This window comes from Emydura macquarii, unplaced genomic scaffold, assembly GCF_026122565.2.
Source record: "Emydura macquarii macquarii isolate MOO-44397 ecotype Brisbane River unplaced genomic scaffold, CSIRO-AGI_Emac_v2 contig_3128, whole genome shotgun sequence".
Classification (NCBI taxonomy): domain Eukaryota; kingdom Metazoa; phylum Chordata; order Testudines; family Chelidae; genus Emydura; species Emydura macquarii.
Genome location: NW_027133265.1, coordinates 1,652,965 through 1,669,216, shown reverse-complemented (window position 1 = coordinate 1,669,216; position 16,252 = coordinate 1,652,965). Strand labels below are relative to the sequence as shown.

General features: G+C 38.7%; 1 protein-coding gene across 9 annotated transcripts in view; it reads right to left on the bottom strand.

Moving 5' to 3' along the window:
* Positions 1-16,252, bottom strand: part of FRYL (FRY like transcription coactivator) — a 385,878-nt gene that overhangs the window by 196,485 nt on the left and 173,141 nt on the right. For all 9 annotated transcript variants that reach the window (XM_067531263.1, XM_067531262.1, XM_067531264.1 and 6 more), the window contains one exon: positions 3,058-3,111. In XM_067531263.1, coding sequence (XP_067387364.1) covers positions 3,058-3,111 — 54 coding nt within the window. The remainder of the gene's footprint in view (positions 1-3,057; positions 3,112-16,252) is intronic.

Sequence of the window (16,252 nt, the reverse complement as noted above, 5' to 3'; positions counted from 1 at the left end):
AGTGGTATTTAGTTTTCAGTTGAGGAATTAACTCGAGTTCTGGGCACCCTGGCACATATCACCCCCTTTCTTCCTTTCCTGCGATCATTGAACTGAGTAATTTTAAATTCGAGGATAATACCCTTAAGGTATGCTACAATATTCACACTTTGGAATTTAAAAAGAAAATAATGCATTAACAAAGATAATACATTTTTAAAAACCAAGGTAGAATACTATATTTCTTTATTATTTTTCAACTAATATTGTGGTTAATGCTCTATCCTATAAAACATACTTCAGTATTTATGGTTTTTAAACATGGTGAATTTCAATCTAGTACTTTACAAAGGCAAACTACTTGCTCTTTATAATTATCTTTTTGAACCAAGGACAAGAAGCCATCTTTAACACGGATAGTTAGGCTTCATCAAGAGGAGGAAGAAAGAAGGGGTGAGCGAGAAGGGGAATAATCTCTTCCAAAGAAAGGGAGTTCTCAGACTCCTTCGATGTGCAGGCTGCTCTCTTCCTTCCATTCTTTCCCTCTCTCCAGTCTGCCTTTTAGTGTTTTTTGCCCCACTCAATATCCTACTTTATTTACCATCCCCCTTCTTTCATCTACTATATCATATAGCCTCCTTCAGTATTCTCTTTCCTCATGCTGTGTTCAGCTTTTCACTCCAATATAATGCTGTTCTGACCTGAAAAGGTTAAGAAAGGCAGCCTCCATGGTTCTCCTTCCTACTCACTACCACTCAGAGTCTCCCTTCCCTCTCTACCTGGCCTGTCTATTCAACCTCCCCTTTGGGTCTCTCCTTACATTCTAATCTCCTGCTCAACAGGGCTAGAGCTCTGTTGAAGATCTTCCTCATAACCAGGACAGGAACTGCTGCAATACTGAAAATCACCTTCGTTGCACCACAGCTCTCTCTGCATATTGGCGGTCACAGACACTTCCTTCTGAACAGTATGTTCCATCCATCTCTGGACTTTAAATCAAATGAGTATAGCAGAAGCAGAGATGGGGACACAAAAAAACCACAATACGCCATATATTGAGTAGCAAGACTATAAATTCAATTATGATCAAATATGTCTGAATATCCATCACTAACTCTTGTCTCCTGCTTAGTCTTTCAGCTTTCCCTGTTGGGTTTGCCTACTACAGCTTGATAGTAACACAATTCCCTGAGATAGGATCATCTGCAGCTCACTTCACAGAGTTTTCTTATTTGAGGACATCTGCATGAACTACCCAAACAAAAGTAATCTCAGCAAAAAACAAGATTAAAAATAGGAAATGGAATTTAAAAAAAACAGAAATGGTTTGCTTAACATATCTAGAGTTACACTTCTCAAGTGAAAATAGACAAGGCACTTTCACCTTAGTTATCGACGAAAAAAAGAAAAGTTATTGGCTTACATCACTTGAAAGCAATCCCCTCTCTCAAAATACTCTAGTCCACTTATCAGTATTGGATTGATATCTTGATACCAACTCCTTTTCTGTGTCCCCTCTCAAATTGCTTATTAAATCTTAGTTTTCTGAAGACAAATAGATACAAAAACTGTTCATATAACAGTATCACTCTCCACCTTCTAGAAATGGTCCTTCAGAAAATAAAACCCTTTAATGATTAATGGTCACCTTTCAAAGGCTTATCAACCTAGCTCAAACACTGCTTTTCACAGGCCACCTTTGCTGGCCAGTTTCAGTAAGGCCACTTGATATATCCCTCAAACAGGCTGGGAGGTGCGGATTGTTTTGGGTTGGATTTTTTTCCCCACCCCGTCATGAACTATATAGTTTGGGCAGGTCCTCAGACCTTCTGTCACAATACTAAACAGGCAAATCAGAGGAAACATGCAAAGGGACAATCTCAACATGCAAAATGACAAACGAATAGTGAACTGCATACAACAAGATGTTATTCAATAATAAGATTAAGAGTTAAGTACTTAGGGTTGGGCAATAAACCAGCAGGGCTCCACTTGTATCCACTTGCATGGAGCTCCTTGCAGAATTGAAACCCATGTGATGACAGAACTAGAAATAACTAGTAAATAAAAGCCCATGCTGTGGAACGGTTGTAGCAGTTGGCTCAAGTAATCCACCATCCATGTAGTCTTCCTCATACAATCAATGAAATAGTAGCATGCAGATTAATTGCAGAATAAGGGTGTTGACTGGTTGAGTTACCTCCAATTACACAATGGTTTAAGACCCTTGGCAGGGCACAGATATATGCCTTACTGTAGCTGTACACCACATCGGTGTAATTCAACAGAGTTAAAATGACTGAGATTTAAAAATTGAATGGTATCCCAGTGATCATTGAACATGGCGATATTCTAAATAATAAAAGCTATCAACCATGCTTGTAAGCTGTTTTCAACATTTCACACTGACAGACGTTGTAGGCTTCACAGTGACACACAAACAGAATGACAATCTTGGAATCTTATACAGATAAGCATTAAGGCCCTGATCCTGCAGAGACTTATACATGCACTTAAATTTACATACTGTGAGTAGTTCCCTTGAAATCAGTGAAACACAATGGGGCATTCGAGAATACGAGGAGCACTATAGAAAACCTTAAAATTAAACAGATTACATGATACGTCAAATGAATATTATGCCTTCCACTCAAGGATCTAAGAGTACCTTACAGATATTGAGCCTTACAAAAATCACTGAAATTATCATTATTTAAGAGTTAGAGAAACTGAGACAGAGACATTAAAATGACCAGCCCAAGGTAACATGAAGTCCATGACAAAGCCAGAAACATATAACCCATATCTTTCAGCTCCTGCTCTCATTTCTACATCCTTTTGGATTTGTTATCTTCAAATTATTTGTTTATATATGAGTATATTGCATTATCTTTTTGAGTAGGTAACAAAAAATTGAACTTATCTCTGGTAATTATTTAACATAAACCAGTACACTAACATTCTAAGTTAATCATCTGAAGAGTGGAATTACTGTTCTGTGCAAGCAGAGGACATCTTAATTCTGTAAAGCCTGAAAAAACAGACAATGCAGTACCTTTAAATGAAAGCGTTTCCTACCTGGTCAAATTGAAGATCTTCACCCCTTTGAAGAGATCTGGACAAGAGCTTTTCCTAGAAACAGAATAAAAATCATCAGAAAATACAAAGCATGCAATTAGCTAAAAACAAAAATGATGTAACACAGAATGATTCCTGCTTTTTACACTTACTTTATGAAAATGTAAAGGAGCATATCAGTCTGAATAATAGCTACTTTTTCCAGCTGAAGATGTGACATGAACACAGAAAAGATCAGTGATGAACAAGTTAATTTAGTGGCTTAGATGTAGCACTATATACTGTTAAACACAAAAGCTGGAATTTCTGAATTCTAGAAGCCGTCAATGTCTCATTCTCCAGTGGGGGCTGAAGAATATTAAAAAAAAAAACGGTCATACTGGGTTAGACCAATGGTCCATCTAGCCGAATATCCTATCTTCTGACAGTGGCCAATGCCAGGTGCTTCAGAGAGAATGAATAGAACAGGTAATCATCAAGTGATCCCTCCCATTCCCTCCCATCGCCCATTCCCAGCCTCTGGCAAAAAGCAATCCCTGCTTATTCTGGTTAACAGCCACTGATGGACCTATCCTCCATTAACTTATCTAGCTCTTTTTTGAATCCCATTATGGCCTTGGCCTTCACAACATCCTCTGGCAACGAGTTCCATAGTTTGTCTTTGCATTATATGAAGAAATACTTCCTTTTGTTCATTTTAAACCCGCAGACTATTAATTTCATTTGATGCCCCCTAGTTTTGTGTTATGAGGAATAAATAACACTTCCTTATTTACTTTCTCCACACCAGTCATGATTTTATAGAGCTCTATCAAGTCCCCCCCTTATTTGTCTCTTTTCCAAGCTGAAAAGTCCCAGTTTTATTAATATCTCCTTATATGGAAGCTTTTACATACCTCTAATAATTTTAGTTGCCCTTTTCGGTACCTTTTCCAATTCCAATACATCTTTTTTGAGATGGGGGACCAGATCTGAACACAGCATTCAAGAGTTGGGCATGCCATTGATTTACAGGGAGAAAATACGGTATTTTCTATCTTATTATCTATCCCTTTCCCAATAATTCCCAACATTCTCTTAGCTTTTTTAACTGCAGCTGCACGTTGAGTAGATGTTTTCAGAAAACTATCCACAATGACTCCAAGATCTCCTTCTTGAGTGGTAACAGGTGATTTGGATCCCATCATTTTATATGTATAGTTGGGCTTATGCTTTCCAATGTGCACTATTTTGCATTTATCAACACTGAATTTCATCTGCCATTTTGTTGCCTAGTCACCCAGTTTTGTGAGATCCCTTTATAACTCTTTGCCATCTGCTGTGGACTTAACTATCTTCAGTAGTTTTGTATCATCTGCAAATTTTGCCACCTCACTGTTTACCCCTTTTTCTGGATCATTTATGAATATGCTGAACAGTACTGTCCCAATACAGACCCCTGGGGAAACTACTATTTACCTCTCTTCATTCAGAAAACTGAACATTTACTCCTACCCTTTGTTTCCTAATTTTAACCAGTTACAGATCCACGATAGGACCTTCTCTCTTATTCCATGACTGCTTATTTTTCTTAAGAGCCTTTGGTGAGGGACCTTGTCAAAGGCTTGCTGAAAATCTAAGTACACTGTATCCACTGGATACACCTGTCATGCGGGCTGGCTTGGGGGGGGGAGGGCAGCTGGTATATTGTGTGACATCAGCATGGCAGAATCATAATAATCCATGTGGGATATGCCATGTCAGGTGTGGTTAGGAAGGTTATGATATGCTAAGTAAGAGAATATTACTTATGTCCATGTGTAATATGTGAAAGGGAAGTTATAGATGTATTTGAGATATCTGTGTTTCAATTGTGCTGCCTGGGCAACACCCCAGATAGGAAGGCTGCAGAACAATGGCCAGCGTAATGGCCCATTAAGGCCTTCCCAGGTGCGAGGGGCCCAGAGAAAGAAGCCAGCATCACCAACGAGTCACCAGAACCTGCTTACGTGACTGGACCCCAGGCACACGTGAAGAGGCACCAGGATTGGCCCATATGACTCTGGACTCCATTTTAGCTCCAGCAAAGTTCACAGGCCACATGGCGAAAAGACAGAGGGTATATAAGATCAAGCGAGAGAAACCATCTTTGTCTTTGTTCCTGTCCAGTCTGCAGACATTCACCTATCTCTGGACCAATTCATCTTGCAACTGAATCGAAGGACTTAGACCCATCCAGGTACTGGATGTGAACCAGAGGAAACTATACAAGCCTGCAAATCCACATTTCTTCCAGAAACCTGAAGTATATGGACTTTTAATAATTTGTATATCTGTGATTTACTTTAACCCTTTAACATTTCTCTCAGGGTTTATTTCTTTCCCCTTACAATAAACCTTTAGTTTAGATACTAAAGGATTGGCTGCCAGCGTGGTATTTTAGGTAAGATCCAAACTTATGTTGATCTGGTGCTGTGGCTGAGCCTTTGGGGTCAGAGAGAACTTTTTAAGCAAAGAGCAGAGAGTTCTAGTAACTGGCCTCTTTGCTGGACCTAGTGCTGGTTTGGGAGCCTGGAGCTGAAATGCAGTAAAGGGGGCTGTGGGCATTCGTGGACTGGCTTCTTGATATCCAGTGAGGGGTAATCAGAAGCAGTTCGTGGCTGGTTGGGGAGCCGGGCTTCAGTGTCACCCACCAGTGTGAGGAGAATCCGCTCCCTTTTGCAGCCTGCCCTGACCGTGGCATTGTCAGTTGGCTACCCTGGGCACGGGTCGTATCACAACACCCCTGTTCATATGCTTGTTGACTCCCCTCAAATAATTCTAGTAGATTGATGAGGCATGATTTACAAAACCATGTTGACTCTTCCCCCAACAAATCGTATTAATTTATGTCTCTGATAATTCTGTTCTTTACTATAGTTTCAATCAATTTGCCTGGTACTGAAGTTAGGCTTACCGGCCTATAACTGCTGGTATTGCCTCGGGAGCCTTTTTTAAAAATTGGCATCACATTAGCTATCCTCCAGTCATCTGGTACAGAAGCTGATTTAAAGGACAGGTTACACACAGTTAGTAGTTCTGCAATTTCACATTTGAGTTCCTTCAGAACTCTTGGATGGATACCATTTCATCCTCATGACTCATTAGAGTTTGATTTATCAATTTGTTCCAAAACCTCCTCTAATGACACTTCAATCTTGAATGTTCCTCAGATTTGTCACCTAAAAAGAATGGCTCAGGTTTGGGAAACTCCCTCACATCCTCAGCTGTGAAGACTGATGAAAATAATTTATTTAGTTTCTCTCTAATAACCCTATCTTCCTTGAGTACTTCTTTAGCATCTTGATCATCCGGGATCCCACTGGTTGTTTAGCAGGCTTCCTGCTTCTGAATACTTAATAAGTAACAGCAAAATTTTTTTGAAGTCTTTCACTGGTTAATCTTAAAATTCTTTTTTGACCTTTCTCATTATATTTTTACACTTCATTTGCCAGAGTTTATGCTCCTTTCTATTTTCCTAAATAGAATTTCACTTCCAATTTTTAAAGGATACCTTTTTGCATCTAACTGCTTCTTTTATTTTGTTGTTTAGCCACAGCGGCACTTTTTAGGTCCTCTTACTATGTTTTTTAATTATATTTAAATTGAGCCTCTATTATGGTGTCTTTAAAAAGTTTCCATGCAGCTTGCAGGGATTTCACTTTCAGCACTGTACTTTTTAATTTCTGTTTAACTAACTTCCTCATTTTTGTGTAGTTCCCCTTTCTGAAATTAAGATGAGCATCATGGTGCTCTACCTGATAAGCTGGTGATGAGTGACAAACTAACTTCTAAGGAAATCCCATCCAGCCCTCCTAGACACAGCATATTCATGATGATGTGAAATAGATATAGAGAGAAAGGAAGTTGTAAAAAGGGAAAATAAGGCCTTTGTGAAGGTTCAATCCAATCCTTATCTAATTTTTTGCCCCTTATTTTCCCAACTGCAAAGAAGAGAGAAATTGATGTACAATAAAATTAAGATGCCAGTTATAAATACACTTACATTTGAGGTAGCCTTGAAGAGGAAAAATGCAATATTAACATCAGACAAAAGTTACAAGTTTGTATAAATGCCTCATGACCATCAATCATTATAAAACATACTGGGCTGGGCAAATATATTCATGATAAGATGATCTAATAAATATTAAAAGAAAAAATGTTCAGGAACTAGAACAAAAGTACCCACTTAAAATACTCTTACTATTACACCACTGTGTTTGATTTATGATCTTCATTTATTATATCACTGCTGAGATTACCCAAACTCATGTTATCAAAAATACAACTTAAAGGCTCTTCCCATGAGGCCAAGCTAAGAAAGAAGCAGACACAAATCCCTTTGTCTCGCATTAGTCTTAGTCCCATGACCTACTAGTGAATACTCCAGACCAAAGCAATGTTCCACAGTAATGGATGTAAGTGGGTAGTAAAAGTCATAAATAAAGTGTGTTGACATATTTTCAGTAATTACAGAGGAACTTTAAAGTTAAGCTGTTTTTTATTTTAAAATAAATGAAATAGAAACAGCAAGTACAACCCTGATTTTTTACAAACAATTTAAACTTTGACAATGTAAAGGTTATTATTTAACAATAAAGAAAATGTCATTGGAAAAATGTTTTTATAGTTCAATTAGTAGTTGCACTTCTGATATAGTTTTCCAACCAAGCTAAAGATTAAAGAGTTGAAAAAATGAAAACAATCAGACTCAACCACCCAACACTCTTCGAAAATGGTAAGTAACTAACTGCATGAGTCAACAAAAAAGATAACACTTGTAGCCTGATGGAAAATGGATTATAGCCACACTACATACATCTAAAGATGGATAATTTAACTTAAAAAAGACGGAAAACATTGTATCAAGATAAATTCAATTTCCAAATTTAATTGGCAGTGACTAATATAAGAAAACAAAGGCCAACCACTTCTTATATGGTAATTCATAGAAAAAATAAAAGGCATGTATGCAATTCTAGCATGTGTTTCACAGCTCTGTTTATTTGTACAAGACAACATTGGATATTTTAAAATGATCTCTACAGTGATCAGTCTGAATTAAAGAACTAGAATATGGAATCACAAGGCTCAGTGCATGGATGTATGGAAAATAGACCCTGTCAAACTAACCTGATATTTTTTGATGAGATTACAGATTTTGTTGATAAAGGAAATAGTGTTGATGTAATATACTACTTCTGTAAGGTATTTAACTTGGCACTGCATGACATTTTGATTAAAAAACTATATAATTAATACAGCACACATTAAGTGGACAAAAACTTGACTAACTGATAGGTTACAAAATGTAACTGTAAACAGGAAATTATAATTAGGCAGGTGTCTTTCTTGTGGGGTCCTTTAGGGAGTGGTTTTTGGCCCTACAGTATTTAACATTTTTATTAATGACCTGGAAGAAAACATAAAATCATCACAGATAAAGCTTACAGACGACACAAAAATTGGGTTGGTGGTAAATAATTAAAAGGACAGGTCACCGATACAGAGCGATCTGGGTTCCTTAGTAAGCAGGATGCAATCAAACAATGTGTTTTAATATGGCTAAATGTAAATGTATACATCTAGAAACAAAGAATGTAGGCCAGATTGACAGGATAGGTAACTCTATCCTGCGAAGCAATGACTGAAAAAGATCTGGGGGCCATGGTGGGTAATTAGCTGGATATGTACTCCCACTGTAATGCTGTGGCCGTAACAGCTAATGTGATCCTCGGATGTGTAAAAAGGGAAATCCCAATTAGGAATAAAAAGGTTATTTTGTCTTGTATATTTGGCACTGGCATGACTATTGCTGGAATATTGTGTCCAGTTCTAGTGTCCATAATTCAAGGACATTAGTAAATTAGAGAGGGTTTAGAGAAGAGCCATGACAAAGATTAAAAGATTAGAAAACATACCTTCTACTGATAAACTAAAGAGATTGAGCTCTTTGAGTTTAACAAAGGGAAAATGCAGGGGTGACTATATCACAGTTGATAAGAACCTACATGGGGAACAAATATTTGATAATGGGCTCTTCAGTCTAGCAGAGCAAGTATAACACGATCCAATAGCTGGAAGATGAAGCTTGACAAATTCAGAGTGAAAATAGGGTGTAGATTTTTAACAGTGAAAGTAATTAACTATTGGAACAATAGTTAACAGGTTGTGGTGAATTCTCCATCACTGACAATTTTGAAATGAAGATTCAATGTTTTTCTAAAAAATATGCTCTAGGAATTACTTTGGGCAAGTTCTGTGGCCTGTGTTATACAGGAGGTCAGATTAGATTATCATAACGGTCTCTTCTAGCCCTTGAATCTATAAATACTAGGGCTGTCAAATGATTAAAAACATTAATCATGATTAATCACGAGATTAAAAAATAATTGGGATTAATTGCAGTTTTAATTGCACCGTTAAGCAGTAATAGAATACCATTTATTTAAATATTTTGGACGGTTTCTACACTTTAAAATATATTGATTTCAATTACAACACAGAATACAAAGTGTGTAATGCTCACTTTATATTATTTTTATTTCAAATATTTTCACTGCAAAAAAGATAAACAAAGAAATAGTATTTTTCAATTCACATCATATAAGTACAAGTTGTAGCCAGCATTGCAAGGTATTTACGTGCTAGATGTGCTAAACATTCATATAACCCCTTCATGTTTGACCACTATTCGAGAGGACATGCTTCCATGCTGATGATGGGTTCGGCTCGATATCAATCCAATGCAGTGCAGACTGACACATTCATTTTCATCATCTGAGTCAGATCCCACCAACAGAAGGTTGATTTTCTTTTTTGGTGGTTCGGGTTCTATAGTTTCTGCATTTGAGTGTTGTTCCTTTAAGATTTCTGACAGCATATTCCACACCTCATCTCTAAGATTTTGGAAGGCACTTCAGATTCTTAAACCTTGAGTCAAATGATGTAGCTATCTTTAGAAATTTCACATTGATACCTGCTTTGCATTTTGTCAAAAGTGCAGTAACAGTGTTCTTAAAATGAACAACGTGCTGGGTCGTCATCCAAGACTGCCATATCATCAAATATATGGCAGAATGTGGGTAAAACCATAGAGCAGGAGACATACAACTCTCCCCCAAAGAGATCAGTAACAAATTTAATTAACGCATTTTTTTTTTAACGAGCGTCATCAGCATGAAAGCATGTCCTCTATAATGGTGCATGAAGCATGAAGGAACATACGAATGTTTAGCACACCTAGCACATAAATACCTTGCAATGCTGGCTACAACAGTGCCATGTGAACGCCTGTTCTCACTTTCAGGTGACCTTGTAAATAAGAAGCAGGTGCATTATCTCTTGTAAATGTAAACACAACTTGTTTGTCTTAGTGATTGGCTGAATGAGAAGTAGGAGCGAGTGAACTTGTAGGGTCTAAACATTTATACTGTTTTGTTTTTGAGTGCAGTTATGTAATAAAAAACTCTACATTTGTAAGTTGCACTTTCAGGATAAAGAGATTGCACCACAATACTTGTATGAGGTGAACTGATAAATATGATTTTTTATCTTTTTTACAGTGCAAATATTTATAAAAATATTAGAAAGTAAGCATTGTATACTTTGCATTCTATGTTATAACTGAAATCAACATATTTTAAAATGTAGAAAAACATCCCAAAATATTTATAATAAATTTAAATTGGTATTCTATTATTGGTTAACAATATGATTAAAACTGCAATTAATCACGATTAATTTTTTTAATCGAGTTAATTTGTTCTGAGTTAATTGCTTGAGTTAACTGTGATTAATTGACAGCCCTAATAAATATACACATTTTTTATCGAATGCAAGTAAAGAGTATCTCAATGGGGAAGGAGCCTTTTGCCAACAAGATTGGAGATGTAAGACTGCAACTCTGGTTCTGAGAGACTGTAAAGTCTGTTCTGAGAGAGTGATCAGCCTATAAGGAGTCCATCTGGCAAGCTGCAATGCAAAAAATATGCAGAGCTAAGCAAAACATTAGAGGGAAATGGGGAGGCTGATTTCTTTGGATTGCCGACTTCTGGCATGCAGTGGAATACTCCTGTGCCAACTTGCTCCAGAGAAGATATAGCTGAAGAAAGGGAAATCTTAAGAACTTAAAATATATGATTTCAGCTTTACATGTAAAGTTAAATCATACGTTCTCCAGAAGCCTACTTTCAGAGGAAAGAAACCTGAGACTATGACTGGGAACATCCTTGGATTTTTGTATAGCTGAGCCATATAGACTTTGAGACTCAACCGTAAAGAAGTAGCAGAGGAAATGTTAAGACTCACCAGATAGTTAGCTAAAAAGAACTCCCAAATAGAAATGAAAGACTCGAAATGCTAGAAAACCACATTAGAACTAAAAATGTCAGACTTTTAACACTTTTAAGCTACTTTTCCAGTAGCTTCAATCTTGAATCTGAGTTTATAAGAAAATCGGTTTCAAATTTCATAAACATTGAAACTACTTAAGGCTTTTTTTTCCTCCACTGAAAGGAAATAAAGAATTCTCATTCACAAAACAAGAAAAAAAACATAGCCAGCCCTATCACAGCAGCCTAAGGCTCTAGACAAAGAAAGAATCAGAGCAGGTGGGAATGTCACCTTTAAGTGCAATGAAATCTTGATATTTCCTCGCTTAAGTCCAGTTACTCAGACCAGATATAAGAGGTGAAATCCTCCACCTATTGAAGTGAAGGGGAGTTTTACTGATGATGTCAATGAGTGAGGATTTCACCCAAGGAATTTATTTTGAAGAATTATTCCCTCAAGAAGGAGTTTGGAGAAGTGGGAGTTGAGTCAACTATACTACTTCAAGCAACCCTCCAAGATTACCCATGAAGAAAATTTTAATTTTTTGCAACACTAAATCAGCCCAAGCAAGAAAATCTGAAAACTAATGCATACAGTCTCACTATCTCAGAAGAGGACTGATTCAGTGATACAATTTGCTTCTTAGATTGTGAGATAATTCTTTTTTGCCTATCAAGTTCTTCTTTGCCCTAAAGCAGCAGACAGATTTTTAAATTTCTTCTACATTATCGTTAACTCACTAGTAGGCACAGAGCTGAAGTTATTGACATAACTAGTAAGGCATGCATACCAGTTGTAGTTTTAAGAAGGTAGTTGTCAGCTTTTGGACTTTACTCTTGGGTCTACCGAGCTTAACTTTAAATTCAGGATTTTTATATTGAAAAATCTGGTTCCATGAAATAAGGCTGATGTTTTCCTAAACAGCTTGCTGGCAAGACTATAACTGCTTGTCAGATGCATGTAATATGTTCACTTCAAACTGTATTTTTGTCATTTTCTTCTTTTAAGTGACATTATACATGATTGTGGATTGGAACAACCCTTGATGCTGCACTGGACAGCTTTTTTTAAAATTGATTTCAAGAATATAGAACAATTTCCAAACTTTGTGATAAACTTTCTAATCCCCCTACTGCAAGACGTATTACGGAAACACTGCCTCTGTAGATTGAATTTATCTTTTTAGATAAAATTATTCAGTACACAGAAATTGCATTTCTATACTGTACATGATCCTAGACATGCAGATGCTAATGTTCCTCTTAAGTAATTATTATTTATTGTTTAATTACAGAAGAGCCCAGAGGCTCTAATCAGGAACAAGGCTATACACTGGTAGATACTGTACTAACAAATATCTCTGCTCTGAGCAGAAATAAACTCCTTTTTAAACAGGAGCTGTTTTAAAATCCACAGTACTTGAAACTATTCATAAATTTATCAAAACCTATTAAGTGGTCAATTAGAAAGCACTAACGAAAATAAGAACTTATTGTAGAGAATTTAAATTTACAAAACTTAAAAAGAATTTAATAATCATCATAAATATATACCCTCTCCTCTCCCACTTGTCCTGGACAAGTAATATTTTCATCATAATCATGGCATATATTGACCATATACATTTGTTATTTTATGTACATTTTAAAATATATGAAATTATTGACACACAAAAAATGGTTACCTAAGCTTCTGTAACTGTTGTTCTTCGAGATGTGTTGCTCAGGTCCATTCCAAGTAGGTATGTGTGCGCCGCGTGCACATAATGCCGGAAAGTTTTCCCTCAGAAGTACCCGTAGGGTCAGCACTGGAGCCCCTGGAGTCACACCTTCCTGGTGCTCTATATAGGGCCCTGCTGACCCCCCCACCTCTTCAGTTCCTTCTTCCAGTTGGCTCCAACAGAGGGGTAGGCGGATGGGTCTTGGAGTAGGCATGAGCAACACATCTCAAAAAGCAAGAGTTACAGAAGGTAGGTAACCGTTTTTTCTTCAAGTGCTTGCTCATGTCGATTCCAAGTAGGTGACTCCCTAGCCAAACCAACGGAGGTGAGGTCAGAGCTTAGAGAACTATGGACTGGAGAACTGCTCTGCCAAATGCAACATCGTTCCTGGCCTGCTGGGTAATAGCGTAGTGAGCAGTGAAAGTATGTATGGTAGACCATGTTGCTGCTCTACAGATGTTTTGAATCGGTACTTGGGCCAGATAGGCTGCGGAAAAGGCCTGTGTTCTAGTTGAATGAGCCGTAAGCTTTGGAGCTGGCACTTCCGCCAACTCATAACAGGTCCTAATGCATGAGATAATCCATGAAGAAATCCTCAGACAAAACTGGAAGACCTTTCATCCTTTCTGCCAATGCTACGAAGAGCTGAGAAGTCTTCCTGAATGGCTTTGTTCTTTCTATATAGAACACCAAAACCCATCTAACATCCAGCGAATGCAGCCTGCATTCTCGACTGTTAGCATGTGGTTTCAGGTAGAAAACCAGTAGGAAAATATCCTGGTTCAAGTGGAACTGGGACACTACCTTAAGTAGGAACACAGGGTGAGGCCAGAATTGGACCTTATTCTTAAAGAAGACAGTGTAAGGTGGCTCCGACATCAGTGCCCTGAGTTCAGAGACCCTTCTGGCTGAAGTGATGGTCACCAGAAACATCACCTTCAATGATAAGTATAATAAGGACCATGTCGCTAAAGGATCAAACGGGAGGGCCTGTCAGCCGTGAGAGGACAAAGTTGTGGTCCCACTGGGGAAGTGGTTGATGCTTGGGAGGATACAGTTTGTCTAGGCCCTTCAGGAATCGAGACACCAAGAGGCTGGCAAACACCTAGCGCCCTGCTTCACCAGGGTGGAAGGCTGAGATTGCCGCCAGGTGTACCCTAATCAAGGACTGTGCCAGGCCCTGCTTTTCAAGTGTAACAGATAGTCCAGGATTGCAGGGACTGAAGCCGACTCGACCTGACAATCCCTTTCACTGGACCAAAATGAGAATCTTTTCCACTTAGCCAAGTAAGTGGCCCTTGTGGAGGGTTCCCTACTGCCTAAGAGTACCTCCCTCACTGACACATCTCTTCGGTACCGGATCCCAACTGTGGCAAGCAGCTGATGGCAGTGTGGTCTGTTCAATAAAGTCTCTGGCACCTCAAAAGTTTCAGGGGTAAAGGGGAACTAGATATCCTCCTCCCGTGTCTCTCTATGCAGACAGTGAACTGATTCCAGATTCAATGAGACCCTTCTCTGTCCCGGAGTCAATGGAACCAATGCAGCCGGCTCAGAGCTTGAATGGCTTGGCGCAGGTTGCACTCTACCGGCCTCAGCTGACCAAGACGTAGGCATCGGAGAACACCCCTTGCTGGTCTTTATCTTCTTTGGTGGCCCTTCGGTGCCAGGGACACATGCCGGTGCCAAGACTCTTTCAGTGCTGAGTCCTTTCTCGCCAGCTCCTTGACGGAGGCTGGGCCACTGCGCACCAATGCAGAGGAGCTCTGTTCTGCAGTACAAAGGGCAGCCTCCATTAAGAGGAACTTCAGTCTTTAACTGCCCTCCTTCTGGGTCCTGGGCTTGAAACCTCTGCAAATCTTACACTTCTCCAGCTGATGAGACTCCCCGAGGCACCTAAGGCAGGCAGATTGCGGGTCATCTCTCGGCATAGGCTTGAGGCAGGACTCACACTGCTTGAAGCTGGACATACCCCATCCCGGAAGGGAGGGGAGATTAACAACCTGATAAGCGGGAATACCTAACTACACTACAAAATCAACAAAGAACTACTATAACAACTATTTACAAGTACTTGAATCAACGACTCATGGGAAGCACTTGCTAAGCAAGAGAAAAAGTGTTCTAGCAACCCTCATGGGCAGAAAGAAGGCACTGAAAAGGTGGGAGGTCAGCAGGGCCCTATACAGAATGCCATGAAGGTGCAAATCCAGGGTGCTCCAGTGCCAACCCTATAGGTACTACTAAGGGAAACTTTTCCAGAGTTCTGTGCACATGGCACACACACACCTAACTTGGAAAAAACATGGGCAAGCACACGAAGAAGAACTTCAATATAAATTTTTTCTTATTTTGTTAGTTTTGCCTTTTCTTAGGCCTGATCTATGCTAGAAAATTAGGTCAGTTTAACTACATTGGTCATGGGTGTGAAAAATCCACACGCCTGAATGGCATTGTTAAACCAACCTAAGTCCCCACATAGGCAGCACTAAATGGATAGAAGAATTCTTCCATCTATCTAGTTACTGCCTCTCAAGGAGGTGGATTGCTTACACCAATGGGAGAACCCCTCCCCTACATTGAAGCGCTGCAGCAGCACAGCTGTGCTGCTGTAGTTTTCTAAGTGCAGTTAAGTCCTTAGCATTCTCCTTTTTACATCCCACTTCTATACATCAACACTAGCAATTTTTGCTTGTACAGCAGCCCTCCTAAAAAAGACGTGGCTAGCATTGTGCGATGAAGGTCAGCAGATGTTGACTATTTTGAACTTCTGTGAAGCTAGTTTGGCACTCAGTTTCTTGAAGAATCCAGAATGCCATTGACAAGGTTTGTTTGCTCACCTACTGATCAGTGTTTGTCCACAATAAATATTATTACCTAAGTCGATGGCTCTCAACCATTCCAGACTACTGTACCCCTTTCAGGAGTGTGATTTGTCTTGCATACCCCCAAGTTTCACCTCACTTAAAAACTACTTGCTTACAAAATCAGACATCAAAATACAGAAGTGTCACAGACCACTATTATGGAAAAATTGCTTACACTTTCATTTTTACCATATAATTATAAAATAAATCAATTGGAATATAAATATTGTACTTATACTCCAGTGTATAGTATACA